The 27414-nt window shown below is 49.4% G+C and overlaps 1 protein-coding gene, 1 long non-coding RNA gene and 7 other non-coding genes across 10 annotated transcripts in view; 6 read left to right on the top strand and 3 right to left on the bottom strand.

Annotated features, from left to right (window-relative positions):
- Positions 1-5141, top strand: part of OSBP (oxysterol binding protein) — a 29174-nt gene extending 24033 nt beyond the window's left edge. The window contains exons 11-14 of the mRNA XM_061381614.1: positions 981-1076; positions 1797-1978; positions 2821-3041; positions 3128-5141. Coding sequence (XP_061237598.1) covers positions 981-1076; positions 1797-1978; positions 2821-3041; positions 3128-3270 — 642 coding nt within the window. The 3' untranslated portion in view covers positions 3271-5141. The remainder of the gene's footprint in view (positions 1-980; positions 1077-1796; positions 1979-2820; positions 3042-3127) is intronic.
- Positions 5142-11133: 5992 nt separating this feature from the next.
- TRNAF-GAA (transfer RNA phenylalanine (anticodon GAA)) lies at positions 11134-11206 on the top strand. The gene has a single exon. It is a non-coding gene; the product is annotated as a tRNA-Phe (tRNA).
- Positions 11207-15721: 4515 nt separating this feature from the next.
- On the top strand, positions 15722-15794 carry TRNAK-UUU (transfer RNA lysine (anticodon UUU)). Its single transcript has one exon. It is a non-coding gene; the product is annotated as a tRNA-Lys (tRNA).
- A 570-nt stretch (positions 15795-16364) lies between these two features.
- Positions 16365-18677, top strand: LOC133227154 (uncharacterized). Of its 2 annotated transcripts, XR_009729735.1 has the most exons (3): positions 16365-16408; positions 17592-17682; positions 18551-18677. It is a non-coding gene; the product is annotated as an uncharacterized LOC133227154 (long non-coding RNA). The 2 variants fall into 2 exon arrangements; XR_009729734.1 differs by lacking the exon at positions 16365-16408 and having other exon boundaries at positions 16415-17682.
- On the top strand, positions 16507-16579 carry TRNAF-GAA (transfer RNA phenylalanine (anticodon GAA)). Its single transcript has one exon. It is a non-coding gene; the product is annotated as a tRNA-Phe (tRNA).
- Positions 17424-17496, bottom strand: TRNAK-UUU (transfer RNA lysine (anticodon UUU)). Its single transcript has one exon. It is a non-coding gene; the product is annotated as a tRNA-Lys (tRNA).
- A 3764-nt stretch (positions 18678-22441) lies between the features above and the next one.
- Positions 22442-22524, bottom strand: TRNAL-UAA (transfer RNA leucine (anticodon UAA)). The gene has a single exon. It is a non-coding gene; the product is annotated as a tRNA-Leu (tRNA).
- A 355-nt stretch (positions 22525-22879) lies between these two features.
- TRNAR-UCU (transfer RNA arginine (anticodon UCU)) lies at positions 22880-22965 on the bottom strand. The gene is given in 2 exon segments: positions 22880-22915; positions 22929-22965. It is a non-coding gene; the product is annotated as a tRNA-Arg (tRNA).
- A 279-nt stretch (positions 22966-23244) lies between these two features.
- On the top strand, positions 23245-23317 carry TRNAV-UAC (transfer RNA valine (anticodon UAC)). The gene has a single exon. It is a non-coding gene; the product is annotated as a tRNA-Val (tRNA).
- Positions 23318-27414: the final 4097 nt, after the last annotated feature.

The following is a 27414-nucleotide window of genomic DNA, read 5'->3' as shown; positions in this document are numbered from 1 at the left end:
TCTCTGCAGGGTTTAGGGCGCGGGACCTGGACCCAGAGTGCTGCTCCTGCTCTGTCTGTTACCGAAGGGCTTCCTCTCCGGCAGCAGCCACACTCCCAGCTGCTGACGTGCTGTACCACAAATGCCCACCTGTAAATGACCAGGTCACCGCATTGATTCGGTGACTGCTCTCCTAGGACTGGGTTAGGCACCAGGAAGGCTCCAAGAAAGTAGTAAGCTCGGCTCCCAGCCTCCGTCATGTGATTACACATCAGACATTTATTGCCGGGTGGAGCGCAGGGTCTCTGGGGTACCAAGTCAGATGGGGCCTTGTCCCTCAAGAGTTATTTTATCATTGGAGACTTTTGACAAATATGTGTAGGATGAAAAGTATTTGACAAAATGACCCACATAAGAGGTGTACTAAGATAATATCTAATTAATTATCAATTTGCTCTTAAGACAATGGTTGCAGTAAACTTAGGAAAAAAGAGGGAATATTGTCCGAGCAGTGGGAGAGGCTTCACAGTAGGTATGGGAATGAAGCTGAGTCTTCAAGAGTGGATTGGGGCTCACAAGATAGAAAGGAGGAGAGAATGAAATGAATAAAATACAGAAAGGCCCACCGCGTGTAGTCTTGAGACTGTGAGTAGAATCCTTTGATTTAAGCACAGAGTTCATGAAGACTGAGTGGAGGACTGGTTTGGGAAGGTAGATTATTATGTGAATGTCAGTGTGTGTGCTGAAGGTTGGATTACGCCACCTAACTTGGCACACAGTTTTTTTTTTTTTTTAAAGTCATTTGGCCTTGATTCCAACTAGGAATACCAAGATGATAAAAGCATTTCACAGCATCTCAAGAATGACTGAGACTTGAATCTTAAGTGTACAAGCTCTAGAACGTAAGACTGAAAAGAACAAAATTATGAGGCGTGGGGCTTAGCATATATCCAAGTCATTCAGTCTTAATAAAACAATCCATGGTTCTTTTCTTTTCATAGTCTGGTGAAATTGACATTGTGAATCACAAGACGGGAGACAAGTGCAATCTCAAATTTGTTCCTTATAGCTACTTCTCTCGGGACGTAGCGAGAAAGGTAAGAGAAGTTGGAATTAAAGTGTTTTTCACCGAGTGTATGTCCTGTAGAAAGTCTGTTCCTTTGGAGCTGGCACAGACGGGTGTGTGTGTGTTCAAAAAAAAGGAGCGGTAAAGGAGAACCTCAGCAAAAGACAGTTAGAAAGTAAAAGTCAAGAGCAGTGAGAGATTAGAATTGGCCCAGTGGTGAGGGGGCTTTCACTGCCGTGGGCCCAGGTTTGATCCCTGGTCAGGGAACTAAGATCCTGCAAACTGAGCAAAGGTGGCAAACAAACAAACAACAGAACCACGAGAGACTGAGAATGGGGGGCGCTGCGGCAGGACCGAGGGGAGGGCTGCAGGGAGCAGGCACGGCAGCGAGGCCCCTGTGAAGTCAAGCCAGGCGTCCGTTACCACCGCGGCGGAACTGTGCCGGGGATTGTGTTGGGAGAGTGAAGAGGTCCGTCTGTGGTCTCTGATTTCTGAGAAGAACACAACGTAATCCCCAGTATGGTCAGACCCTTCTGCATACATCGTAGGACAAAAACCGCTGTACCACCGAATGGTGACGAAGCTCCCATTCATGACGCTGTTCCTTTGAGCAGTTCAGGCACACGCTCCCGGAGTAAGTCAAGCGGTCCCCGGAGTCTGTGCAGCAGGGTGCGAGCAGCATATGCCCCAGGGCCAGGGCGTCCGGGCGCGGCCTCTGTGCAGCCCTCCCGAGCCTGCTCTCCACCCCTAGGTGACGGGGGAGGTGACCGATGCATCGGGGAGAGTTCACTTCGCGCTGCTGGGCACGTGGGATGAGAAAATGGACTGCTTCAAAGTGCAGCCGGTCCCCGGGGAGAACGGGGGTGACGCCCGGCAGCGCGGCCACGACGCGGAGGAGAGCAGGGTGCTGCTCTGGAAGCGGAACCCTTTACCGTGAGTATCTCGCCGGCCCCTCCCCTGCCCTCCGGCTTCAGTCTGCGCGGACCAGCGCCATGGTGGACGCCTGCAGAGGACCCCAAGGCGGCCCTGTGGGGTGGGGTTGTCGCCTGCTTTGTCCCAGGAGAGTTCAAACGACTCAGACCACACCTGCCAAAAAATAATTTGGTGTCTCCTAAAGGTCCTTTGGTGGACAAGGAAATGGCAACTCAGTCCAGTGTTTTCTTGCCTGGGAAATCCCGTGGACAGGGGAGCCTGGCAGGCTGCAGTCCATGGGGTCACAGAGTCAGACACGACTTGGCAACTGAGCATGCACACACCCAGAGGTCCTTCGGATTGTGATTCAGAAGAATATTTTTCTGTAATTTAGAGCAAAACTGTTCAGAAACGGCCAAGGGATAAAGATGCCTACCACCTGTGGCCTAAAGGCTTATGGCAATATGATGGTTCCTGAGATAATGTCCAGGACGTTGGAAATAATTAAGACGGAGACCGTGTGTCTGCTGTCATCATTTAATATGTTCAGTCCTTAGTGATAGCCAAGGTTATCCCAGAAAGTGGTGAAAAAAAAGCAAAAGGAAACAGGCTTGAGGTTTTATTTAGTAGAATGTTTCAGTCTTCCTAATTTCAACTGAGCATAACCCACACCCAGAAAACAATCCAGCTAGGGGGCCCTGGGAGGGGAGGGGAGGGGATGGTCCTGCCCGGTCTCAGTTAGGCGCGCCGACAGGCTCTGTGGACACCTGGGGCTGTATCCCTGGGGCGAGCTCAGCTGTGCTCTGGCTCACGGGGCTCTGGGCTCTGGCGTTGCCCGTCCCTTCCTGACCCCTGCCCTGCAGGAAGAACGCGGAGAACATGTACTACTTCTCCGAGCTGGCTCTGACCCTCAACGCCTGGGAGGCCGGCACTGCGCCCACCGACAGCCGGCTGCGGCCCGACCAGAGGCTGATGGAGAACGGGCGCTGGGACGAGGCGAACGCGGAGAAGCAGCGCCTGGAGGAGAAGCAGCGGCTTGCGAGGAAGAGGCGCGAGGCCGAGGCCGTGAGGGCCACGGAGGACGGTAAGGGCGCCCCGCCGCGTGTCCGCGCCCCGGGTGAGGGAGGCGCCCGCGGCCCTGATCCCGCCTCCCCGCCTCCTGCCCGACAGGCGCGGCCCACGACCCCTACAAGGCGCTGTGGTTCGAGCGCAGGAAGGACCCGGTGACCCGGGAGCTGACGCACATCTACCGGGGCGGCTACTGGGAGTGCAAGGAGCGGCAGGACTGGGACTCGTGCCCCGACATCTTCTGAAGGAGCCGCCGGGAGGAGGAGCCCGCGGACTGCTGCCGGCCGCCGCCGAGCTCGTCTGTCTTAACCAATCACTTCTTGTTCCGAATCAGTCACCAGAAGCAGACCCCGTTGGTGGTGATTGGCTGGTTGCCTTAGCTGATTGACCCTGAAATCAACATTCTGACCCCCGTGTGCGTGTCGGGGAGGCGCCCCCCACGTCCCCGGAGTCGGGGGGGCCCACTCGCCCCCGCGAGATGCTGGCCCTCACCCCCCGGAGCAGCCACTCAGCCAGGCCCGCGGAGCACGCTGCTGCGGGGCGCCCGGCGCTGTGCAGTGGGAGCTGATCCTAGAGGTTCCCTCAAAAAAGAAACACGCTCAGACTTGGCGACGGACCGTGGTGGAGCCGAGGTGCGGCCCAGGAGACGCCCGGGGTCGCACGACCCGCAAGAGGTTCGTCTGCAGGACCCGCACGCGCAGAGGCCATGCTTGGAAGGAAGTGACTTCGCTCGTTGGCACAGCCCGCTGCTGTTCTCCGCCTTCCCTGACGGCCGGGCGCAGAAGGGTCGCCTTGTCCTCACGGGGAGCTTTACGGACTCGCTCAGGCAGAGAGCTTCGGAGAACCCGGAGCACGAGGCCGCGTGGACACAGCTGGCCGCCGCGCTCTCCCGCCCCCTCACCCCACCGTCCCCGCCGCCTTCTCCTCTGTTCTCCTGGCTGCTCACTCTCTCTTTCTGTCTTTCTGTCTGTCTCCGGGCACAGTACCCGCTTAGGTTTGTGCCCCGAGGGACAAAGCATTACCTGCCCCGTTCTGACAGACTTCAGAATCCGAAGGAAGGCGTTTATCCCGAGTGAGTTTTCACCATCTCTCAGAGCCCACGGACTGAAGCCACTGCTGGAATAATGTGTTAATATCTGTATATTATATATATGTAGAGAAAAGGCCGAATTTTCTGTTTGATTTCCCTCCCTCCCGTTAAGACTCTTGCTCTCGGATCTCACTTGTCTCCCCGGACTCTCGGTCACCCGGCAGGGTCTGTGTCCGCGGGTCGCATCCTGGGCGCCCACTGCAGCCTCAGCTCCGCTCCCCTCCTCACCCCACTCTGCAGGACAAAGCCCTGCCCCCTTGCCCAGCGTTCTGTCCTCCTCCGGGGACAGAGTGGGTAGATGGGCAGGAGGGGCGTTTCCCGCTGCAGCGCCGCGTAGCTGGTCCTCCTTCCTGGGAACTGGGGCTGGGTAAGAGAACCGCGCCTGTTTGGCCCCGGTTTCCTTCTTTTTTTGTTCCGTGTTTCGTTTCAGTTGTCTTTGAAATCTGACCCCCGTGCCGCCCACCCTTGGTGAGGACCGCAAATCGAGGTGCCTTCCTTGTCTGCTCTTCCTGAGTGTTCTGTTTGTGTTCCCTAACTGCCGAGCCTCAGCCAGCATGGGTCCCTGGGGGGAATCATTCCAGGGGAAGCCGGCCCCGCAGGGAAACTGGATTTCTGCCGGGGAACCAGGCCTGCTCCTACCCCGCCGCCCCCTCCCTGGCGGCTGTCGGGAGCTGCCTCCGGGGACTCGCTTCCCAGCACGAGCGAGGGGTTACGGCACGTCTGCCGCCTCCAGGGAGGCCCACGAAGCAGCGACCCGCTCCTGGGGTGGGTGCTTCGGCCGGTGGGACCCCCCGGAGACTGAACTCCCTGCTCTGTCGCCCCACCCCTGCCTCCTCCTCCATCTGCACTACGTTCCCAGCCTGATCCTCAGATTCCTGCTCAAGGAAGAAGCTTCGAGTCCTTCAGGTGAAATAGTCACACGGAAGCAAAACAAAACTATATATATTTTCTTTTTTTTTTTTTTTTTGCCTTATTGGTTTTTTTTTTCCAAGAAAACTACTAAATTAAATAATTTTTAAAAAGTCAGATTGTCTGTCTGATTCACTTCTACTTAGTAGGAGGCAGCGGAAAGAGGTGGAGAACTGGCCCCACGGTGATTTGTTTTTCGGGAGTCAGGGAACTTGATCTTCATGGGAAACTGGGTGAAAAACTCGGCATGGGTTTCCAGATGTTTGAATTTAATTTCACCCGCCCGTATAAATTCTCAGAGTCTTAGCTGATCCATGCAGGGATTCAAATTCTGTGTTTTGAAGAATAAGCAACTGAGAGGTGATTGGAAGACCTTGGAAAGACGTAAGGACGCTGAAAATGCTGGTTTAGGTTTTCTCTGAGAAGTTCAAAGGGGGAGAAGCTGGGCGCGGTGGGGGTGGGGGTGGGGGGGTGGAGACCTTGGAGGAGGGCACTGCCAATTCTGGCCTGGGGGAGCGGCCCCTGTCTTCAGCCTGTGTTTCTGTGTCCAGGGTCCTGAGACTGGAGCGCTCAACGTTGCCTGACTTCCACTTAAACAATTTTTAAGCCGTTCATGTTAGTCGTCAGGCTGAATATGAAGAAAGACGCCCAGAAAATAAACTAATTTACTCAAGGTCACATAGTTGATTGGTTAGTCACACCACTGGAATTCCAAGCAGGGTTTCTTTAACCCTGGAGTTTGCGACCTTTGCAACCTTGTGTTCTGTGAGACACTGGGCTGGAAGGCAGTGGGTAGCTAAGTCATTTCCTCCTCCTGGGCTAAACATCGTGAAGACATGGGTATCTGTCTTTCCAGAAGCTTCTTAATGTGGATAATAACTGTGTGGGGAGTCCTACCTGAAGGAAGGAACGTTCTTGAAGTTCGTCCTCCTGACGCCTTCACTTCTCAAGGCTCTCATGCCCACAAAATCAGTTGCATTGTCAGGGTTAACTTTTTGAGCCTGGTTCTTGGGAAGGCCACTGATCTGGCACAAGTCATTTGCCCGATTCCCATTATGGGCTGGGTGTGAAGTATCAGCAGTGGTTTTTCTGGCAGCTACAGCATGGTAGTAGACCCCTGACGTTTGTGAGGCTGCATCCTGCAATCTTGAATAGCAGGTGGTGTGTAATGTCCTCCAATAAGGGCAGTTGAATGTACCCAAAACATTTCAACATCCTTCTTCATTTTTTTTAACTTATTATTTTGTGTTGGGGTAAAGCTGATGAACGATGTGGTGAAAGTTTCAGGTGAACAGCCAAGGGATTCAGCCATGCACATACGTGTATCCATTCTCCGCCCCGCCCCATCAAATCCCCTCCCATCCAGGCTGCCACATAGCATTCAACAGAGTTCCGTGCGCTGTACAATAGGTCCTGTTGGTTATCCATTTTAAATAAAACACAGCGTGTGTGCATATCCATCCCAAACTCCCTAACTGGCCCTCCCTGCACCGCTCCCCACACAACCCTAAGTTCATTTTCTAAGTCTCTTAGTCTCTGTTTTGTAAGTTCATTTGTATCCTTTCTTTTTAGGTTCCACTTGTAAGGGACGTCATATGATATTGCTTTTCTTTCTTTCTTCACTCAGTGTGAGGCTGTCTAGCTCCATCCTTTCAACATCCTTCCTTCAGTCCTTTAAGGGGCTGCTGTGACATGATGGGCTGGGGCAGAGATCCCCCGGAGTCTACCTTCCTCATGATTCACAGTTATATATGACTCAGCAAAATGACACAGTATTGCATCTGTCAGGGAACTCTGCCCAGTCACTCAGTCGTGTCCAACTCTTTGTGACCCCACGGACTGCAGCCCGCCAGGCTCCTCTGTCCATGGGATTATCCCAGGCAAGCATACTGGAGTGGGTTGCCATTTCCTTCTCCACAGGGACCTCTGAAGTCCCACAAAAACATTAAACCTCTACATTTCAAGGATCTGCTCTACTTGCAGCAAGACAAATGAAAATCAACTTATAGTCCTAAAAGGAAGTGTAGAAAAATCACTACAACATATTCACTATAAGGTATATATCTTGTGAAGCTCTTAACATTGTTATAAAAACTTAAGAGTTTGCTTCTAAAGGTTTATAAAGCTTTTGCCCAGTAATATGCCCTGCCCTGTGGGAAGCATTCCCGAAGCCGTCCATGGTTTTCCGTTCCAAAGTTCATAAACGGTGGTTACATTCTCCTCAGGCTTTCCTCCCTACTGTCTTTTCAGGTAAAGTGCTCCTCTTGGGGTTCACCTTGATTCCCCAAGGGAAGCTAACAAGCTGATTAGATGCAGTTTCCTTAAAGGTGAAAACTGGAGATCTCAGATTCTTCTATAAATAGCCTTGTGGAAGTCACACCTGAGTTTGATCAGGTGATTTTAGAAGTTAGTAAAGAACCAGATGTTTGAGCTTCCCTGTTGGCTTAGACGGTACAGAATCTGCCTGCAATGCAGGAGACACCGGTTTAATCCCTGGGTCGGGAAATCGCCTGGAGAAGGGAATGGCAACCTACTCCAGCATTCTTGCCTGGAAAATTCTATGGACAGAGGAACCTGGCAGGCTACAGTCCATGGGGTCGCAGAGTCGGGCACAACTGAGTGACTAACACACACCAAAAAACCAGTTGGCCCTGAGATAGATACGGCTAAGTATGTTTTCATTCATTCATTAAACACTGACTTCCAAGTTGTTACATAATATACATTAGGGATAACGAGCTCAGATAAATGGACAATTACAATCTAGGTTGATAAAGGGCACTGTAGAGAGGCAACACGCCTATACGGAGTAGGGAGGGGGGATAAAGACGTTCACGGAAGCCTTCCACAACTAGGAGAACGTATCTGAGTTGAGAGTTGCAAGTTAGAGGAAGAGCAAAGTATAAAGTGCTGCATGGACCAAAAATTAAGGACCCAAATCAAGGAAAGCATCCTGAGTTTGGACGGCTATACGAATGGCTGGAGTTTAGGGTCAGGGAGAGGACGCTGATTCGGTGATGGACAGAGGTGAATCCCAAGTCATGGAAGTCTTTATATACTTTGGTGTTCAAAGAAGTCTTGGTTTTTGTTTTCAGTGAGGGAGCCAGAGAGAGATCTGGAAGCAGGATCGTGAGTCCCAGTGTGGAAAATGAGTGCTACTCAATCAATTAAGAGGCTGGAGAAACTGTGAGAATGAGAGGTGCAAGAATTCCAGGAATATTGAACAGGGATGAGTAGCACTTGAGCATGACTACTGGTGGGGAGCAGAGGGAAGGAGGAAGGAATCTGTGTTTTTCTGGCTCTGGAAACTTGGCTGGAAGGTGGCAGCTAGCTAAACAAGTCTAGAGGAAAGACAGGTTCACTTGGGGCATTCCGAGTTGGAGGAGCCTGTGGAGAGCTTAAGGAAGCAATTTAAAACATGGGCCCAGATTCACTTTGCTGTCCACCTGAAGCAAACACAACATTGTAAATCAACTATATCCCAATAAAAATTAAAGTCATCCAACCAAATGTAATGGCTACATTTTTGTGAAGACTGAGGAATGAGATGCTGAGAGGCTGCACATTGAAATCACCTGGAAGTTAAAAATACATATAATTCTTAGCCCCATCTGCAGAGATTCTTATTCAGTTAGAGCTTGGGCTAGTGCAATTTTATATATATATAATATATGAATGCAAAAGGCCAAAAATTATGAAATGGGAGAAGGTGGGCTAAATCAGCATATTAGGGGATATTATTAAACTATAGATTGCTTCTCAGAGTTTGAGAGGTCTGAGTCAATTCCACTTTTTGACCATGTCTGTATGTTTCAAAATTTTTAAATGCCAAGATGAGATTACAACAATTGAGATTTTGTTGTTCAGTTGCTAAGTCATGTCTGACTCTTTCCGACCCGATGGACTGCAGCACACTAGGCCTCCCTGTCCATCACTATCTCCCAGGAGTTTGCTCAAACTCATGTCCATTGAGTCACTGATGTTATCCAACCATCTCATCTTCTGCACCCCCTTGTCCTTCTGCCCTCAATCTTTCCCAGCATCAGGGTCTTTTCCAAACAGTTGGTTCTTTGCATCAGGTGGCCAAAGTATTGGAGTTTCAGCTTCAGCATCAGTCCTTCCAGTGAAAATTCAGGGTTGATTTCCTTTAAGATAGACTGATTTGATCTCCTAGCAGTCCAAGGGACTCTCAAGAGTCTTCTCCAGCACCACAATTAGAAAGCATCAGTTGTTTGGTGCTCAGCTTTCTTTATGGTCCAACTCTCACATCCATACATGACTACTGGAAAAACCATAATTTGACTACAAGGACCTTTGTTGGCGAAGTGATGTCTCTGCTTTTTAGTACTCTGTCTAGGTTTGTCATAACTTTTCTTCCAAGGAGCAAGAGACTTCTAATTTCATGGCTACAGTCACCATCTGCAGTGATTTTGGAGCCTAAAAAAATAAAGTCTGTCACTGTTTTCACTTTTACCCCATTTATTTGCCGTGAAGTGATGGGACCAGACGCCATGATCTTAGTTTTTTGAAGACTGAGTTTTAAGCCAGCTTTTTCACTCTCAGCAAGAGGCTCTTTAGTTCCTCTTCATTTTCTGCCATAAAGGTGGAATGATCTGTATATCTGAGGTGGTTATTTCTCCTGGCAATCTTGATTTCAGCTTGTGATTCATCCAGCCTCTCATTTCACACGATGTACTATTCATATAATTTTAAATAAGCAGGGTGACAATATACAGCCTCAACAAAATTGAGGTACACTTTAAATGTTTAGATTTAGCAAATCAATGCTTTTAACATACAGATACCATGATATTAAAAAGTAGAGACATTACTTTGCCAACAAAGGTCTGTCTAGTCACGGCTATGGTTTTTCTAGTGGTCATGTATGGATGTGAGAGTTGGACTGTGAAGAAGGCTGAGCGCCGAAGAATTGATGCTTTTGAACTGTGGTGTTGGAGAAGACTCTTGAGAGTCCCTTGGACTGCAAGGAGATCCAACCAGTCCATTCTGAAGATCAGCCCTGGGATTTCTTTGGAAGGAATGATGCTAAAGCTGAAACTCCAGTACTTTGGCCACCTCATGCGAAGAGTTGACTCATTGGAAAAGACTCTGATGCTGGGAGGGATTGGGGGCAAGAGGAGAAGGGGACGACAGAGGATGAGATGGCTGGATGGCGTCACCGACTCGATGGACGAGAGTTTGAGTGAACTCTGGGAGTTGGTGATGGACAGGGAGGCCTGGCGTGCTGCAATTCATGGGGTCGCAAAGAGTCGGACACGACTGAGCAACTGAACCATGACCCTATGTATAATACTTCATCGGGAGGTAATATTGAAAATTTACATTGGAAATCTTTACGAATGGCCTTCCTAACTGTTCTCTTCCAACATGTCTTGAAACCACTTTGACAATATCTGAAAAATTCCACATGTTCGTATCTTTTGGCTTTGTGAAATCTGCCTTCTCACAAGAAAAACAAATACAAAAGGATAGTCATTACAGTATTGTTTTTAATAATGAAAACTGAGGGACAAATTAAAATGTCCATCATTAGGAATTTGATTAAGTGTATGTATTATATCCACACAACCAATACGGTGTAAGCATTAAAAAGAATGAAATATGTCTACATACCTAACATGAAAAAAGTCCATGATTTATTTTTACATGAGAAAAACAAATAGCAAGGTAGTTAGAAAAAGAGAAAAGTAAAATTATTACTTTTAGCTTATAAACAGAGGCCTTGCCTGCTGCTAAGTCGCTTCAGTCGTGTCCGACTCTGTGTGACCCCATAGACGGCAGCCCACCAGGCTCCCCCGTCCCTGGGATTCTCCAGGCAAGAACACTGGAGTGGGTTGCCATTTCCTTCTCAAATGCATGAGAGTGAAAAATGAAAGTGAAGTCACTCAGTCGTGTCAGACTCCTAGCGACCCCATGGACTGTAGCCCACCAGGCTCCTCCATTCTTGGGATTTTCCAGGCAAGAGTACTGGAGTGGGGTGCCATTGCCTTCTCCGCTACCTCCCGCTAAAAGTATATCCCAATCCTTCTTTTGCTACAATGGAGCAGATATTTAATTACAGATGCGAGAAAGCCACTTTCCGGAAGTTGCCGAAATAGCTCAGTTGGGAGAGCGTTAGACTGAAGATCTAAAGGTCCCTGGTTCAATCCCGGGTTTCGGCAGTGGTTTTAGGCGTCACCACCAACGATATTCCCTGAATACCCCCTATGGTTTGCATCCTCGTCTCCCCCTTCGGTGAGGGGAACCTCATTTGCCCTTGGATCGACAGGAAGCACTGGTCCCTACACCTTTGCTTTTAAGCTGGTCAATATCAAGTCAGTGTCCCTTTCCCTGCCCTTAAGTGTGTGAGGAACCAGCTCTCCCCATGCACCACGGGCCCTTCGCTTTTCTTTAAATTTATTTTTAGTTAGAGGATAATTGCGTTACAGTAGTGTGTTTCTTTCTGCAGTCAGCCGTAGGCAGACATGCCCCTCCCTCGTGAACCCCCCTCACTCCCACCCCAACCATCCCTGGAGGCGTCACAGCACGGATTTGAGCTCCCTGCCTCGGCCGGCCAGTTCCCAGCGGCTCTCTGTTTCATATGTGATAAAGTGTATTTTTCAACGTTACTCGTGGACTCTTCCCTCCCTCTCCTCCCCCGCCTGTTCCCTCTGTCTGCGTCTCCACGGCTGCCCTGCAAAGAGGTTCTTCAATACCATCTTTGTAGCGTCCACACACACGCCTTAACATACATTTGTTTTTTCTCTTCCTGACTTCACTCTGTAAAATAAGCGCCAGGCTCTTCTACTTTATTCTCTTTCTAGTTCATCCTGCCTTCCTGGTTCGGACCACGCTCCGCGAGCTGCGGGAGTTCCAATCTTCCCCGCGCGTCCGGGGGCGGCGGCTCCCGGCTCTGCAGGTGGGTTTAGCGGGCAGGGAGCCGCCACGTGCGGGGTGGGGGGCTGTCCTCGGGGGTGGCCACAGCCTGCGCCCTCTCTCTGCCAAAGAGATCCTCAACTGCAGCTTGGTTTGACGACACAAGGACAGCTTTCGGTGATGGTGGCGGTGGCCGGGTGAGGTGGGGTGAGGGGTTGGAATTCCTTTCTGGTTTATGTCTGCACTAGGGTTACCAAATCAAATACACGGCGCCCAATTGAATTTAAATTTCAGAGAAACAATGACTATTTTTAGTATAAGCATGTCCCAAAGAGCGCATGGGACATAATAATTACATACTCGTTATTTTTCTGAAATTCAAATTTAACTGTAATTTTATTTGCTAATCGCAAATCGCTGTTGTCCACCCCATATCCACACCGCTCAGACTTGGATGCGCCCTCCCACCCCCACCCCGCCCCCACCCCCATCCCGAAGGCGCCTCAGCAAAGATAGTCAGAAACTCTCATCAGCAGGAAGTGGATTTCAGAAGAGACTGGTAGTTTCTTGTTCTTAACAGCTCGCAGGGTTCAAAAGGCATCAGTTGATTTGTTCTCATCACCACCAGACAAGACCTCGGGTGGGGACCACCAGGGAACGCCCCAGGAATAGCCATCTTCCCGGGTTCCAGGTGTCCAGTGCTGCCCACATTGGTCTGGGATGGGGGCATCAAGGAAAGGGAGATTTGAAAGCTCTGGACTGAATCTTGAAAACAAACAGAAAACATCGAAAAATTCGTTGAGATAATGAGCCACTTCATTCAAGGCAGTGCAATGGCACACACAAGTAAAAGTGTTAGTTGCTTCAGTCATGTGCAACTCTTTGCAACCCTATGGACTGTAGCCCACCAGGCTCCTCTGTTCATGGGATTCTTCAGGCAAGAACACTGGATTGCCATGCCCTCCTCCAGGGGATCTTCCTGACTCAGGGATCGATCAGGGGCGTCTTACTTCTCGGGCATTGGCTGCAGGTTCTCTGCCACTAGGCACCTGGGAAGCCCCATGGACCACCCTCTCTCAGGCAAGGCTCCATTTTTCGCCAGCTCCCAGGCTGGGACACAGGGAGAGAGGCAGGAGGCCTACACCTCACGTTCTGAAAACTCAAGATGTGATGAAAGTCGGCATGGAGGACCTGTGATTTGCTCTCCCCTTTCTGTTAACCTGTGCCAAGAGAGCCACTGAGGAGGAGCTTCATCCCCCAAATCTTTGTGCTTTTGGGTGGAAGGATGCATTTTGATAAGGGACTCTGAGAAAGTCAATGATGATCAAAGAAAGGAAAAAACAACAACAACAACAGTGGATTAATGTCAGGCAGAACAAACTTTGCATGATTTATGTCAATGTGTGTAATAGTGGATTTGATGTGTCAATATAGCAGCTCTGGTACATAAATGCCGGGTGAGATGGTGCTGTGAAGGTATTCTTTAGATATTATTAACATTTAGATCAGCAGACTCTGAATAAAGCAGTGGAGTACCCTCCATAACGCAGGTGTGCCTCATCTAATTATCTGAAGGTTTAAGAACAAAGATTGGGATTTCCTAATGGAGAAGGAACTCTCCTCAAGACTAACATCGAAAACCTGCCTGAGCCTACAAATGGCTGCCCTGCTGAAGTTGGCCTAGAGACTGCAAAATCAACTCTTACCTGAATTTCCAGCGTGTTGGCCAACCCAGTAGATTTTAAACTTGCCAGCCCCCACAGTCCCCTGAGCCAATGAAATAGTAGTCTCTCAGTCCTGTGTGACTCTTTGTAACCCCGTGGACTGTAACCTGCCAGGCTCCTCTATCCATGGATTTTCCAAGCAAGAATACTGGAGTGGGTTGTCATTCCTTTCTCCAGGGGAAATTCTCAACCCAGGGATGGAATCTGGGTCTCCTGCATTGCAGGCAGATTCTTTACTGTCTGAGCCACCAGGGAAGCCCTGATAAAATAAGTCGTCTCGATCTATCCACCGGGCTGCTGCTGCTGCTGCTGCTAAGTCGCTTCAGTCGTGTCCAACTCTGTTCGACCCCAGAGACGGCAGCCCACTAGGCGCCTCTGTCCCTGGGATTCTCCAGGCAAGAACACTGGAGTGGGTTGCCATTTCCTTCTCCAATGCATCAAAGTGAAAAGTGAAAGTGAAGTCGCTAGTCGTGCGGACTCTCAGCAACCCCATGGACTGCAGCCTACCAGGCTCCTCCGTCCATGGGATTTTCCAGGCAAGAATACTGGAGTGGGGTGCCATTGCCTTCTCCAGATCCACCGGGATGGCAGGCTTTAAAGTGTTACACACAGGTAAGATGGAAGGATGAGATAGTAGTTATTGCTCCTGAGGAAAAAGTGCTCTGAACAACGTCAACCACCTCGGGACCATGAGGGTGGGCATTATATTCCTAGGAAATGTTGGGCCTTTGCCTTAAAAAGGCAAATTCTTCCCAGTTTCTAGCCTGAAGAATCTCTTCCAGAGGTATTTAGATAGAAACAAGAGGCCCGGGGAAGACAGGTGTTACTTGCCTGCAAGTAACAAGCTTGAAAGCTTGGCACACTCCTACTCGCCTTTCAGGGCACAGTTCTAATTCTACCCGCACCCCTGCTGGCAGGTCCTTCTCTCCTTGCCTTCTAAGCATTCCTCTGTGTTATCTGAGCACTTCCATCTTCCTGTATTAAAGCATTAATTACACGGCTCCAAAGGTCCCTAGACAGCATATTAGAAAGTGGAGACATTACTTTGCCAACAAAGGTCCCTTCAATCAAAGCTGTGGTTTTTTCAGTAGTCATGTATGGATGTGAGAGTTGGACTATAAGGAAAGCTGAGCACTGAAGAACTGATGCTTTTGAACTGTGGTGTTGGAGAAGACTCTTGAGAGTCCCTTCGACTGCAAGGAGATCCAACCAGTCCATCCTAAAGGAAATCAGTCCTGAATACTCATTGGAAGGACTGATGCTGAGGCTGAAACTCCAATACTTTGGCCACCTGATGCGAAGAGCTGACTCATTGGAAAAGAGCCCGACGCTGGGAAAGATTGAAGGTGGGAGGAGAAGGGGATGACAGAGGATGAGATGGTTGGATGGCATCACCGACTCGATGGACATGAGTTTGGGTGGACTCCGGGAGTTGGTGATGGACAGGGAGGCCTGGCGTGCTGCAGTCCATGGGGTCGCAGAGTCGGACACGACTGAGCGACTGAACTGAAATGAACTGAAAGGTCTGCTCCCAGCTCTATAGTGGACCCACAGCGCGGGCGAGGGAACACCAAGGATTGGGGGGGCGCGGCGCGACGAGCCCACAGGACCGAAAGGGCGCCGAAACACGGCGTGTACGAAGCCCAGAGCGTCGCCCTCCGCTAATCCGTCTCGTGGGCCCAGGACGGGGACAGGGAAGTGCCGCGTGGCGCTTCTTGGGCGAGGAAGCGGCCTCAACCCCGCCTCGCGCGCTGAACCGAGGCCTCCGACCCCGCGCGCTCCGGGGTGAGGGCGCCGCGCGGGGTGGGGCCCTGAGGGCTGGCTTCTCCGGCCTCAGGAAGCACGTGTGCCAGGGCTCTCTACAGGAAGGCGCACCTCTCCTGTTTCACTGCAGGAACCTGCCTTCGGCTGCCGGAGAGCCACCTAGTCCCCTCCCCTCCGCCCTCCCCACTTGGCCGCGCCCCGCCGCGGAACCTGCAGACTGGAACTGAGACGCTCGCTGGAGGAAGCCGGAAACGCCCGGAGCGCCTCGCCCACAATCCTCAGCGCCAGCCTTCGTACGGCTTTCACTCATCAGAGTGTGCTTCCGAGTCGTGAGCCCGGATAGCTCAGTCGGTAGAGCATCAGACTTTTAATCTGAGGGTCCAGGGTTCAAGTCCCTGTTCGGGCGCAATTTTGACTTTTTAACAAAAATACCGGCGTTTTCGAAAGTGAGAGCCAGGTATAGGAGCCTCCGTTTGTTAGCCTCTTTCCTTTGGAAAAGGGAGTGAGATGTGGCGCGTGTACGCTGCGCACCCAGTCGCTTTCGGGGGAACAGCGCAGGCCCCGCGAGACGCGCCGTGCGTCGCGGACGCTCTAAAGCCCGGGTTCCGGGCAGCCGCCGGCGGGCGGCGCGGCCCCGCTGCGGAGGCGGACGGCGCGTCGGGCAGGCCGGGGCTCCCGCATGGCCGCCGCCCTCCGGTCTCACCCAGAGTTTGGAGCGGGGCAGCCCTGCTTGGTTGTGGATGCTTTGAGGGCAGATTAGCGACTGCAGTTAAAAGACAGCGTGTTCTGCCACCCTGACGGCGGGGCGGCGCCTGAAGGGACCCGCGTCGGTCACGCGCTGGGCACTTGGTGGGCACTTGGTGGGCGGCTGTCGGTCCTCTCGTTGGCGTCCGGGGGCGAGGCCGGGAAGGCGTCAGGGGCGAGAAAAGGCGGCCTGGGACTCGGCGGGCCGTGACTGTTGCTCAGACGACAGGAATGCGGTTTCTTCCTCACTGAGCTAAAAGCGGCGCACTTTGGAAGGTGAGGTTGGCAACTGAAGAAGCAGAGACGAGAGAGGAGTCCTTTTACACTTTTTCTTTAGAATTTTCCTTAACAGGGTTGAAGACGCAGCCAGCGTCGCCGAAATAGCTCAGTTGGGAGAGCGTTAGACTGAAGATCTAAAGGTCCCTGGTTCAATCCCGGGTTTCGGCAGGGCTTTTGCTGAGTGGGTCTGGAGTCCTTTCCTTTCTTTCGTGCCTTTCCAAAGGCAGGCCACCACACACGGTGAAGATGCTAAGAGCTTAAGCCTTTAAAGAAACCTGGAGCCGGTCGCACAGTCACTCCACTTACACACTGTTGGATGCTGGGTCGCAGCCGTGTGGCCTGACTCTCATTTATAATGTGGTCAGCTCACGTCTACAGGTGGAAGGTCTTGGGTTTGATGCCAGATATAATCACGTTGGGCTTGCAAGTTTTTCTTATCGGAGGCAGACATGAAGACAGTGTTCAAAAACGTTTGTCTCTACAGCAGGACTGGCAAATCAGGGTCCCACCAGTGCATTAGAAGAATGGTCGGGATGGTTCCTGGCTGGAGAGGTAATTTATAAGCACGTGTCACGACCTAAAATATTTCTTGCAATCTCAGTTTTCTCACCTCTCTTCTCATAAACCGTGCGTGAACTGTTACTGCTCAGAGCGAATGTTTGCAAATTTCCTGTCAGGAGCATTACCATCGTTACTCTGACGACAGGGATGCAAATGTCTTGGTTATGTGTTTATTGATGTTTTGAAAATAAACTAATTCTACACACTAGTTTTAAGATAAAAATATCCAAAGACCAAGTATCTATCGTACAAAGGCTGTAAAAGACTGAGGTTGGGAGAGAAAGTTACTGGGCACTTTCCTCCCCTTTCACTTTTTCTGCAAAACCCACCCCGGTCTGGCCTGCCTGCTGGGTTGTAAACTCCGGACTGAATCAAGTGTGTTTTGCACAACCTCACCTCAGAGAGTGGTGTGGACGCATTCCAATTTGTTTCACGATTTTAAAATAACCGCCGCCCGAACAGGGACTTGAACCCTGGACCCTCAGATTAAAAGTCTGATGCTCTACCGACTGAGCTATCCGGGCTCCCTAAAATATTCCCTCTCCTAGTCTATCCACAGAAAATAGACCGCGCTGCCGTTCCTATTGGATTAAAATTCTGAGTCTTTTTGTTGATTTAGTGAGTGGTGAAACTGCAAAATCAAGTTGGAGCAGGCTCTCGGTGGAAGTCTTTTCTGATCCCGTCACAGACAGACTATGAAGAAAATATTAGTAAGTGCCGGCCAACCCCTGCTCCGACCAGAGGAGGATGCTCTCCCCCTTGCATCTCAAGGAAACATCTCAGGAGGAATTCTGATTTAGGACCCTTGGGGGGCCTCCTGGGGAGCTGGGGATTTCTAAACCCAGTCTTGGCCTGTGAAGAGCCCCAGAGCATCTTGTGGGTGGAACCTTATGAATAATTGATTAGGTTTCCTGTCTTTATTCATCAGAACCTATTCAGGACCAAGACACGGTGGGCTTCCTCAGTGAGGCAGGAAGACACACGAGATAGATATCAAGCGCTTGGGTGGTGGGAAGCCGGTCAACACCGGAAGTTAAGGGTCCTAACTAGTCTTCCAGCGGATGATGATTGTCAGCTGAGCTGCCAATGGTGACTGGGGGCCTGAAGGCTCAGGAAGAGAATCCTGAGCAGAGGGAAGGGCAGAAGGGAAAAGACCTCCGCTAGTGAATCTGAACATTTTCCTTGAAGCTCTCATTGAAAAGTTTCAATCAGGCTGAATTTTATATTTTTAGGAAGTCCTATTACCCTGGAGGCAACCCATGTTGCCTACCGTTCTATCAAACACTGATAGATAGCCATCTATCAAGCCATCAGGCCATCAGGCACTGCAGCCATCAAGCCATCAGGCACTGCAGCTTCCCTGTTGTGTACTCTAAGGGGAATTCAGAATGGATAAAAAACAGGATATTGGCCCTAGATAGTTAAGATGCATGTCAAAGGAATAATTTCAATAATTTCAATGACGATTGCATCATCCCATACTTAGGAAAGCACTAAAATAATTAACTTGAGATGTATGTTTTTCTATGTTTAGCAGTAATCTTTTGATGTTCAATTATATATTTTTTTCCCCTCCAGAAAAAATCCCTATATATCCTGGGTCCTGCCTTACTTTCTTTGAAACAGTTCCTCAGAGCTACCTGAGAGTCTGCTTCTCTGGCTGGTCTTCAGTCAGGTCCTTGAATAAAATGTGACTCGTAAGTTGTCGGTTGTGTGTGTGTGTTTCAATTGTCAATAGTAGGCCCACCCCCCCCCCCCACCACCCCCCCGCTTTTTTTTTTCTTACTTCTGCTCCTTCATTGCCATGTTATTCATCGAGGCGTTGGATAAGATCCCTTGAAAGAGAAAGGAAGGGAAGGGAATCCTATGGAGTAGAGCCTCATAAGGGTTTTAGCTGTCCCTGGAATTCAGACACCTCCTCTGTTGGGGAAGAATAATTGTAGTTCTTTTATGGAGAAATGTACCGCGTAACTGAGCAGGATCCTAGGGGGCCTTCCTGGGACACACTCCTCCCCACCCACTACAAGGCTACCTGTCTCTTGTTTGTAGAAAAGGTTTCCTATCCCAGGCCTCCCAAAGGCTAGCTCTAGAGGTAAGGATTGGAAACATGTAAACATCTAGTAACAAAAGCTAGCAGCTGGGCCAGGAGTTTTTATTCAGTCACTAAGTCCTGTCCAACTCTTTGCAACCCCATGGACTGCAGCACACCAGGCTTCCCTGTTGTTCACTGTCTTCCAGAGTTTGCTCAAATTCATGCCCACTGAGTGGTGGTGCTATATGATCATCTCATCCTCTGTCGCCCCCTTCCTGGGCCAAGAGAACTGGTAACAATGGAAATAGATCAGCCACATAAGTCACAGAATCTTTAGTTCCTCCCTGAAAGACACAAATAACAGTATCTGATGCACATTCCTGAGGTGCTTTGCAGATGCTAAAACCACCACCAGAGGGAAAAAGCCAGCTGCACAGAGAGCAGACTGTAGCCTTGACACAAATGACTCCATCTTGAGTGGTACCAAATCTGTGGCTTGCATACTTCCAGAAATTTGCCTCAAGAAAGTGGAACCAAACTGACCCTGGAGTTGAAGATTAACTGTGATTAAAACAAGACGAGTCCAGCCAGACCACAGCGTTACTCATTTTGAGACGACTGTCAGAGCTGGCTGTGCTGTTCTGCACACAAGACCCACTCGCTCACCCCGGACACTTCCTGGTTTTTCCCTATGAAATCTTTTTCTCTCCATCTGAAAACTTGGAGACGGTTAGGGGTACACCCGTCTTCTATCTTCCTAGGTTGCTGGCTTCCTGAATAAAAAGCTTCTTTCTTTTCCCACCAGTTCTTGTGTCTCTTGAACATTGACTTTTGAGTGAGAGCAGCTGCACCTGAGTTCATTTCCAGCTCCTGCCGCTAACCTCAGGAACTAGGAACAAAGTTTAAAAAGTAATCCAGTATGGAAAGATATTCAAGTTACGTTGAACAAAAATGAACAAAAATTGCCAAACAATATGTATGCCATAATATGTGTGGAAGAGTCAAGGATGTGCACAGGAATAGACATCCTTTAAATGTGTATATCTGTATATATACGTATTAAACATGTATAAACATGTATAAACGCATACATGTATTAAATATATATATTTACATATTTGTTTTTTGCATATACATGAGATGTTTAAGAATAGAAAACAATCTAATAAAAATGACCACCTTTAGAGGAACGGCTTTGAAGTGTGTGTTTCCTCTAAGTACATCTGTATTATTGGGTAAAAAAAAATACAAGCGCGTATTGTTTTAAATAATAAATGAAGAAAAAATGTATCAGATTATTCTATCCTTCAGAGATCACATAGGCAGTCCTTCAGATCAAAGCGTCCCTGATCCTGTGTTTTCTACAGACCCCAGCAGACAAAAGAGAAAAACAAATTTCCCTCCCAGTAGGAGCTGGGTCCAGAGAAGGCGATGGTACCCCACTCCAGTATTCCAGACACTCCAGACACGACTGAGCGACATCACTTTCACTTTTCACTTTCATGCATTGGAGAAGGAAATGGCAACCCACTCCAGTGTTCTTGCCTGGAGAATTCCAGGGATGGGGCAGCCTGGTGGGCTGCTGTCTATGCGGTCACACAGAGTCGGACACAACTGAAGCGACTTAGCAGCAGCAGCAGCAGCAGGGGCTGGGTCTCCCTCTGTGCCTCAGGGTTTTGGAGGGGAGTTACTGGTGTCCAGGAGGACTTTTCCCCTGTATCCTTCTTAGTTCTTCTGATGGTCTAAGAATTAAATTGATGAGACATACTAACAGGAGAAAATCAAAGAAAAGTTGAATAACATGTGTACATGGAAGGGACCCAGAAAAATCAGTAACTTGCCAAAATGTCTGAAACCCTCACCACAAATATCTTCAGCTAAAGCCAAAAGAGGATGCTCGGGGTAGTGATTTGGGACCTCAAAGGGGAAGAAGGCAACTGACATGGGGATGGAAAAGCAAATGTGTGCTAAACCAAGGTTTGCTGGGCCATGCAGAGGCCACGGGGGGTGGGGGGTTGGGGGGGTGAGGGGGTGGGTAGGGACTTTTAATGCAGAGCCTGTGCTGGGTGTTTCCCTGTCTACACACCTGTTGGGGCTCCTGCTGTCTACAGCGATAGCTCCCTGCCTGGAACAGGTTCTCCGTGGCCTTTCTTCAGGCGGTCAGGGAGAAGGTTAAAAGTCACACTTTATTCTCCAGCGTTTTAGACTTCAATTGTTTTCAGCTTGAGACAATCCGCGTGCCAAAGACACATTTTGAGGTGGTGAATTTGCTCCCCTCCACTGGTAGTGAAAAATCAGCAGTGAAATTAGAAGCATCTTTCACAAATGAAGGTGTGGATCCCTACGAATTATATGACATGGCTTTAACCAAGAAAAATAAAAGCAGCTCCCCTACCCCTGCCTCAGGAGTTCCCTGTCTGATGAAGTCAATCCTCTGAGGAGCTGGTGAGCTTTTGGCATAACCTCGGCTTCTACCACAGCTCTGGGTTCAAAGCTGAGTTCGGCTTTGAATGCAACTGGGGGAGCATCAAGATCTATTTGCTGTTCTCCTAAGGCGGACTAGATGGACAGGCACTGAACACGGAGAACCGAAGTCTCAGAGGGCGAAACATCAAGTGTTGATGGTGTGGAACTGGGTTGCTTAGCACAGAGAGAGTTAACTGGAGCTGTGTGCAATCTCATTTAACAAACTGTAGTGTTTTTTTTTGTTCCCCCCTATGTACTATCCCTCCATCTTTTCGTCCTCCATCCTGAAATGCCACCGTCTTCCCACTTTCCAAGTTCTTTGGTTTGGGAAGTTCCCTCCAGTCCTTAAAGTCAGGGATCTCGCCTGTCTTTGCCACAGAGATCCCGGCTTGATCCCTTCCAGAGGGCGTCCGGTCCTGAGGACTCCTAGACCGTCGGTATTGCTGCGCCCACCACAGGCAGGCCCACCTTTGTCCTGAAAAAGTTCTGTGGCACTCTATCGTGCCAGCCCACTTAATTGTGCATAGCGCTTACCACCATCTGGAATTCTATTTGCTGGTTTATAAACCATCTCTCCCCTCTCTTACTCTACTCTGCAAGCCTGCTGGTAAGGACCTTGTATATTTGTTGCTGTTCATGTTATTTTCTGCTTATTTATTTTTTTAATCTTTGCATGCCCACAACCTCGGCGTTCAGAACGGTATTTGGCACATAGCATGATCTTAAATGGCGACTGCTTATTTTATTTTTTAATTTAAATTTATTTTGGTGACTGTTTAAAAAAGCGAAAGTTTTTACTGCACACTGCCTCCTGCCCACTTCTCTACCAAGTGGCATAGCTTCACGTTGACGTGTACTTTCTAACTTTCCAAGCCGTAAATTCTGAAGTTATTGCTACATTTTCCAGGTCTGCTACAGACTTTCAGATTAAAAGGTCATCGCGCCTCAAGCTGGAAAAGCAGGACCCGTTGTACCAGAAGTGGGGTTCGAACCCACGAGGATATAAATCCATTGGATCTTAAGTCCAACGCCTTAACCACTCGGCCATTCTGGTATCTGCCAAGTAAGTCTTATTTTTACGCAAATTGAGTCATATTAAGCTACTGCTAAGTTGTAAAACAATAAAACATTTTATTCCTTTAAAATTTTATTCCTGTTGTACAAGAACAACAAGGGAATGGGAGTGGGGAGGGGCCGCTCAGCAGCTTTCACCACGGCCTGTTAATTTCCTCAGGTCGAGTTAGCAGAGGCTCTGGAGCCACATCAAAGCGACGGGGAAGACTGAAGAAGCAGAACTCATCACAGCGAAGTGGGATGGGACCCTTCCCAACGTGGGCGAAGGTCGCTGGACTTGGTAGGTGACGTGTTTATCTCTCTCCGAACTCTTTCCTCATTTATCAAAAGAGAAGCGACTCTGGTGGGACTCGAACCCACAACCTTTGAATGCCTCCGTCTATCTAGAAGTCCAATGCGCTATCCATTGCGCCACAGAGCCCGGTGCTCAGGCCCCCTCCGCGCAGCTGACATCAAGGCAGAGCGGCGGCGTCTGGGGGCCGCCACGGGCGCATCCAGACCGGCTCTGCCCCGTACAAGTGGGGGCGCTCGTGTCGCCGAGGACAAGTGCGGCCGGGACTTGCGGGGAGAGGTCTGAGGGCCATCTGAACGCTTCCCTCCGCGGGCCGTCACCGGCCTCCACCCTCCGCCTCACTGTGCGGAGGAAAAAGTCTCTGCGCGCGGTTTCTGTATCCCATCCTGGCGGAGATCTGCAGCGCGCGGTTCCATAGTGTAGCGGTTATCACGTCTGCTTTACACGCAGAAGGTCCTGGGTTCGAGCCCCAGTGGAACCACGAGGCGGGGGTCGCTCTCTTTTAGAAGCATTTTAAGTTGAGACTTCTTGGGGCCAGCCGCTGCTTGAGTTTTAACTCGGGAAGTGGCGACTGCGACTCCCAACGGGGCTTCGCCCCGAGCCCCAAGCGCAGACTCGCGCCGAGGTGCCCGTGCAGACGGGCCGCCGAGGCTGCCCCTTCGCGGCGTTTCTAGGAGCGTGCGGGCGGCCCCGCCCGGCTCAGGGCGTCGCACGCCATTGCGCCTGCGCGCTCGCGCCTGCCGGTGGGTCGGCCTCCGGGTCCCTGAGGGGGCCGCGGGCGTCGCGCGCCATTGCGCCTGCGCGCTCGCGCCCGCCAGTGGATCTGCTTCCGGGTCCCTGAGGAGGTCCGCGGGCCCTGCTCTGTCCACGCCTGCTTGGCCGCGAGGGACATCCCTACGGTCCCCTCCCTTGTTTGTTCATTACTTCACGTCCGCTGACCTGTTGCTTCATTTAAGCTTACAGTACTTTTTGAAACATTGTGTGCTGATGGTCGTGGACTTGGGCAAACCCTGGGAGACAGTGAGGGACAGGGAGGCCCAGCGTGCTGCCGCCCCTGGGGTCGCAAAGAGTCGGAGACGACTGAGCGCTGAGCAGTAACACGCGGATGCTGGAGAAACCAAACCAGCCCCTCTGTTTTTACAGTATTGTTTCCCCCGGTTAAGAATTTCTCTTTGACCAAATTGTAGCCGGCCCCTCTGAGCCCTTGTCTCAAATAGCCGGCTTATAAGGCTTGAAGAGACAGTAACACTAGTATTGCTTTTAATGAACTGTGGTGTTGGAGAAGACTCTTGAGAGTCCTTTGGACTGCAAGGAGATCCAAGCAGTCCATCCTAAAGGAAATCAGTCCTGAATATTCATTGGAAGGACTGATGCTGAAGCGGAAACTCTAATACTTTGGCCACCTGATGCGAAGAGCCGACTCATTGGAAAAGAGCCCGATGCTGGGAAAGATTGAAGGTGGGAGGAGAAGGGGACCACAGAGGATGAGATGGTTGGATGGCATCACCGACGTGATGGACATGGATTTGAGTAAACTCCGGGAGTTGGTGATGGACAGGAAGGCCTGGCGTGCTGCAGTCTATAGGGTCGCAAAGAGTCAGACACGACTGAACTGACTGAATTCAAGGCTGCACCCCCTAAAATGGCCCGACTTTCAATTACAGAGTCTGCCTGAGAAAGCTGAAGGCTGCCGCCCCGTTCCGCCTTTACTGTTTGTTCCAGACAGGAGCTGAATTTGCCCTCATCGCCTGTGTCTCCTGCATCAGGCGGGTTCTTTACCACTAGCACCACCCAGAGCCCCTCTTCGTAAAAGACTTACGATTATTGTACAAAAGGTAGCATGCCATAAGGACCTCTCCCCCGCCCCAGCAATATCCTAGAAGTCTTTCTATTTCCTTCTTAAGCCTTCACTCATCCTTGCACTTCATGGTTTGGGTATAGCCCAGTTCTTTAATCTGTGCCTTTTAATGAGCGATTACATTGTATTCAGTCTTACAGACCATGCTCTAGTGGGTTTCCTTATGTGTAGGTTTTGGAGTGGATCAGTCTGTAGAGTACTAATAGCAGAAATCTTGAATGGTCACTGTTATCTGACCTATTTTACAGATGAGGAAGAGAACGAACAGGGAAGTTAATTGATAGCCCAAGTCTCATAGTGCCCTAGACAGTCATGGTACACATCAGAGCAATGATTCCATTGAGCCCAACTCTTGCATCTTCCCGTGCATAAAAAAGGTGCGAAATTCATTAACTTGAGATGTCTCTTTAATTAGCAGTAATCTTTTGATATTTGACTTTTTGTTTTTCTTTTCAAAAAACTGTTACATCCTGGTCCTCTCCTCTTCAGAACAACCCTTCAGAGCTACCTGAGAGGCTGGACCCCAGCTTTAAGTCCTCAGTAAGTCCACCGAATAAAACATAATTCTTGATTCTTAGGTTGTGTGTCCTTGCACCACCCCCCCCGCCCCACCCCCCCATTCAACATGGGTTTTCAGGCCTCATCTCTGGAAATAAAAATCTGAGTTAAACTCTTACAGGTTTGCCAAAGGGAGGATTATGGAAAATGAATGTTTCCCTCTAGTGGTGAGAAGACATTATGAAACATTTTGCTCTGTAGACTCTGCTCCTATTGAAGAGGTTCTTTAGAAATATAGCACACCCCCACCCCCCACCCCGCTTCAGAAAAAAGAAGGAAAGAAATACAGCTTCCCAGGGTGGGAGATGTTGAACAGTTTAGTCAAAATACAAATACCCTGTGTTAGAACTCATATGTTAAACAATTGTTGTCAAGCAACATGTTCTTATCACACTGAAGGAGGAGAAACACATTTTTGTGAAAAATATATATATTTTTTAAAGCACAAACTTATTTAAAAGAACTTGGCTACACAGAAAGCTGGGGATCTTAGTTCCCCGGCCAGGGACCGAACCTGCACCCCTGACAGTGAAAGCTCAGAATCTTAACTGCTTAACTGCCAGGGAATTCCTTGGGAAAACAGATTTTAATGTATACTATGTCTCCAAAGTACCATAGTCTTTTAGGAACCCAGTAATTGATTAATTGGGCTTCTCTGGTGGCTCAGATGGTGAAGAATCTGCTTGCAATGCAGGAGACCTGGGCCCAATCCCTGGGTAGGGAAGATCCCCGGGAGAAGGGAATGGCTATCCACTCCAGTGTTCTTGCCTGGAGAAACCCATGGACAGGAACCTGGTGGGCTACAGCCCATAGGATCGCAAAGAGTTGGAAAGGACTGAGAGGCTAATACTTTCACTTTCTTTAAAATCAATTGTTTCTTAAAAGTAAATGTGTGGGTGTTTGTGTGTTTATGATTTTGTGTGTGTGTGTATTTGGAATCCTCAATTCACTGTCTCTAGAAAGTAAATATTAAATGCTGAGAAAACGTATGAGGAAGGGAATTTTTTTTTTTTTTTGTATAAAAATTGATTTACAAGGAACCAAATAGCTATTGGTGATAAAGCAACATACTGATTATGGGAGACTATGATTCTGTATTCTTTGGTTTGAGAGGAAGTTTGAATTGTTCTTGACTTTCTGTTGTTGTTCTTGATGTTTTTTCATGTGGGTTGCTGCTGCTGCTGCTAAGTCGCTTCAGTCGTGTCCTACTCTGTGCGACCCCAGAGACGGCAGCCCACTAGGCTCCCCTGTCCCTGGGATTCTCCAGGCAAGAGTACTGGAGTGGGGTGCCATCGCCTTCTCCATTCATGTGGATAGCTAGGTACAAAATTCAAAGCTGTAGTCAGAAATCTGGTGAATGATTTTAATTATAGTCAGAAAGTAACAGTCACCCCAAAGAAGCAAATGTAGATTTTTTTTTAATGTAGAGTTTTAAAAGTCCAGGATCAGATATGAGTGTATGTGAATTTTGTCCATAGCTTCTGTCTTGTGTTGCCCATCACCTGGCTGAAGTATTTCACTTGTCTGTACCTGGGTCTCTCAGGTTACCTCTGACACCTGGGCTTGGACGTATCTCCCTCATGTGCACCCTCTGCAGTTGTCCTGTCCTGTATCTCTTCCCCCGTGAGATGACACCTGGAGCCATTGATTGGGCCAGTAGACCACCTGAAGTTAATCACTAGTGAGACACTACTGAGAATGGGCCTGCAGATGCCCTTTCTACACCGTAACCACCAGAAGATGGCCATGGCCTTCCAGAAATGTATCTAACTTTTGTAGTGATGGTGAAACAGGAGGGAACTGGTTCCAAATCGGGAAAGGAGTACGTCAAGGCTGTATATTGTCACCCTGATTATTTAACTTGTATGCAGACTACATCATGCGAAATGCTGGGCTGGATGAAGCACAAGCTGGAATCAAGATTGCCAGGAGAAATAGCAATAACCTCAGATATGCAGATGACACCACCCTTATGGCAGAAAGCAAAGAAGAACTAAAGAGCCTCTTGATGATAGTGAAAGAGGAGAGTGAAAAAGTTGGCTTAACACTCAACATTCAGAAAACTAGATCATGGCATCTGGTCCCATCACTTCATGGCAAATAGGTGGGGAAACAGTGGCTGACTTTATTTTTTTGGGCTCCAAAATCACTGGAGATTGTGA

Source organism: Bos javanicus, chromosome 15 (genome assembly GCF_032452875.1).
Source record: "Bos javanicus breed banteng chromosome 15, ARS-OSU_banteng_1.0, whole genome shotgun sequence".
NCBI lineage: Eukaryota > Metazoa > Chordata > Mammalia > Artiodactyla > Bovidae > Bos > Bos javanicus.
The sequence above is the reverse complement of the archived record's forward strand: the minus strand, read 5'-3'. Positions and strand labels throughout refer to the sequence as shown.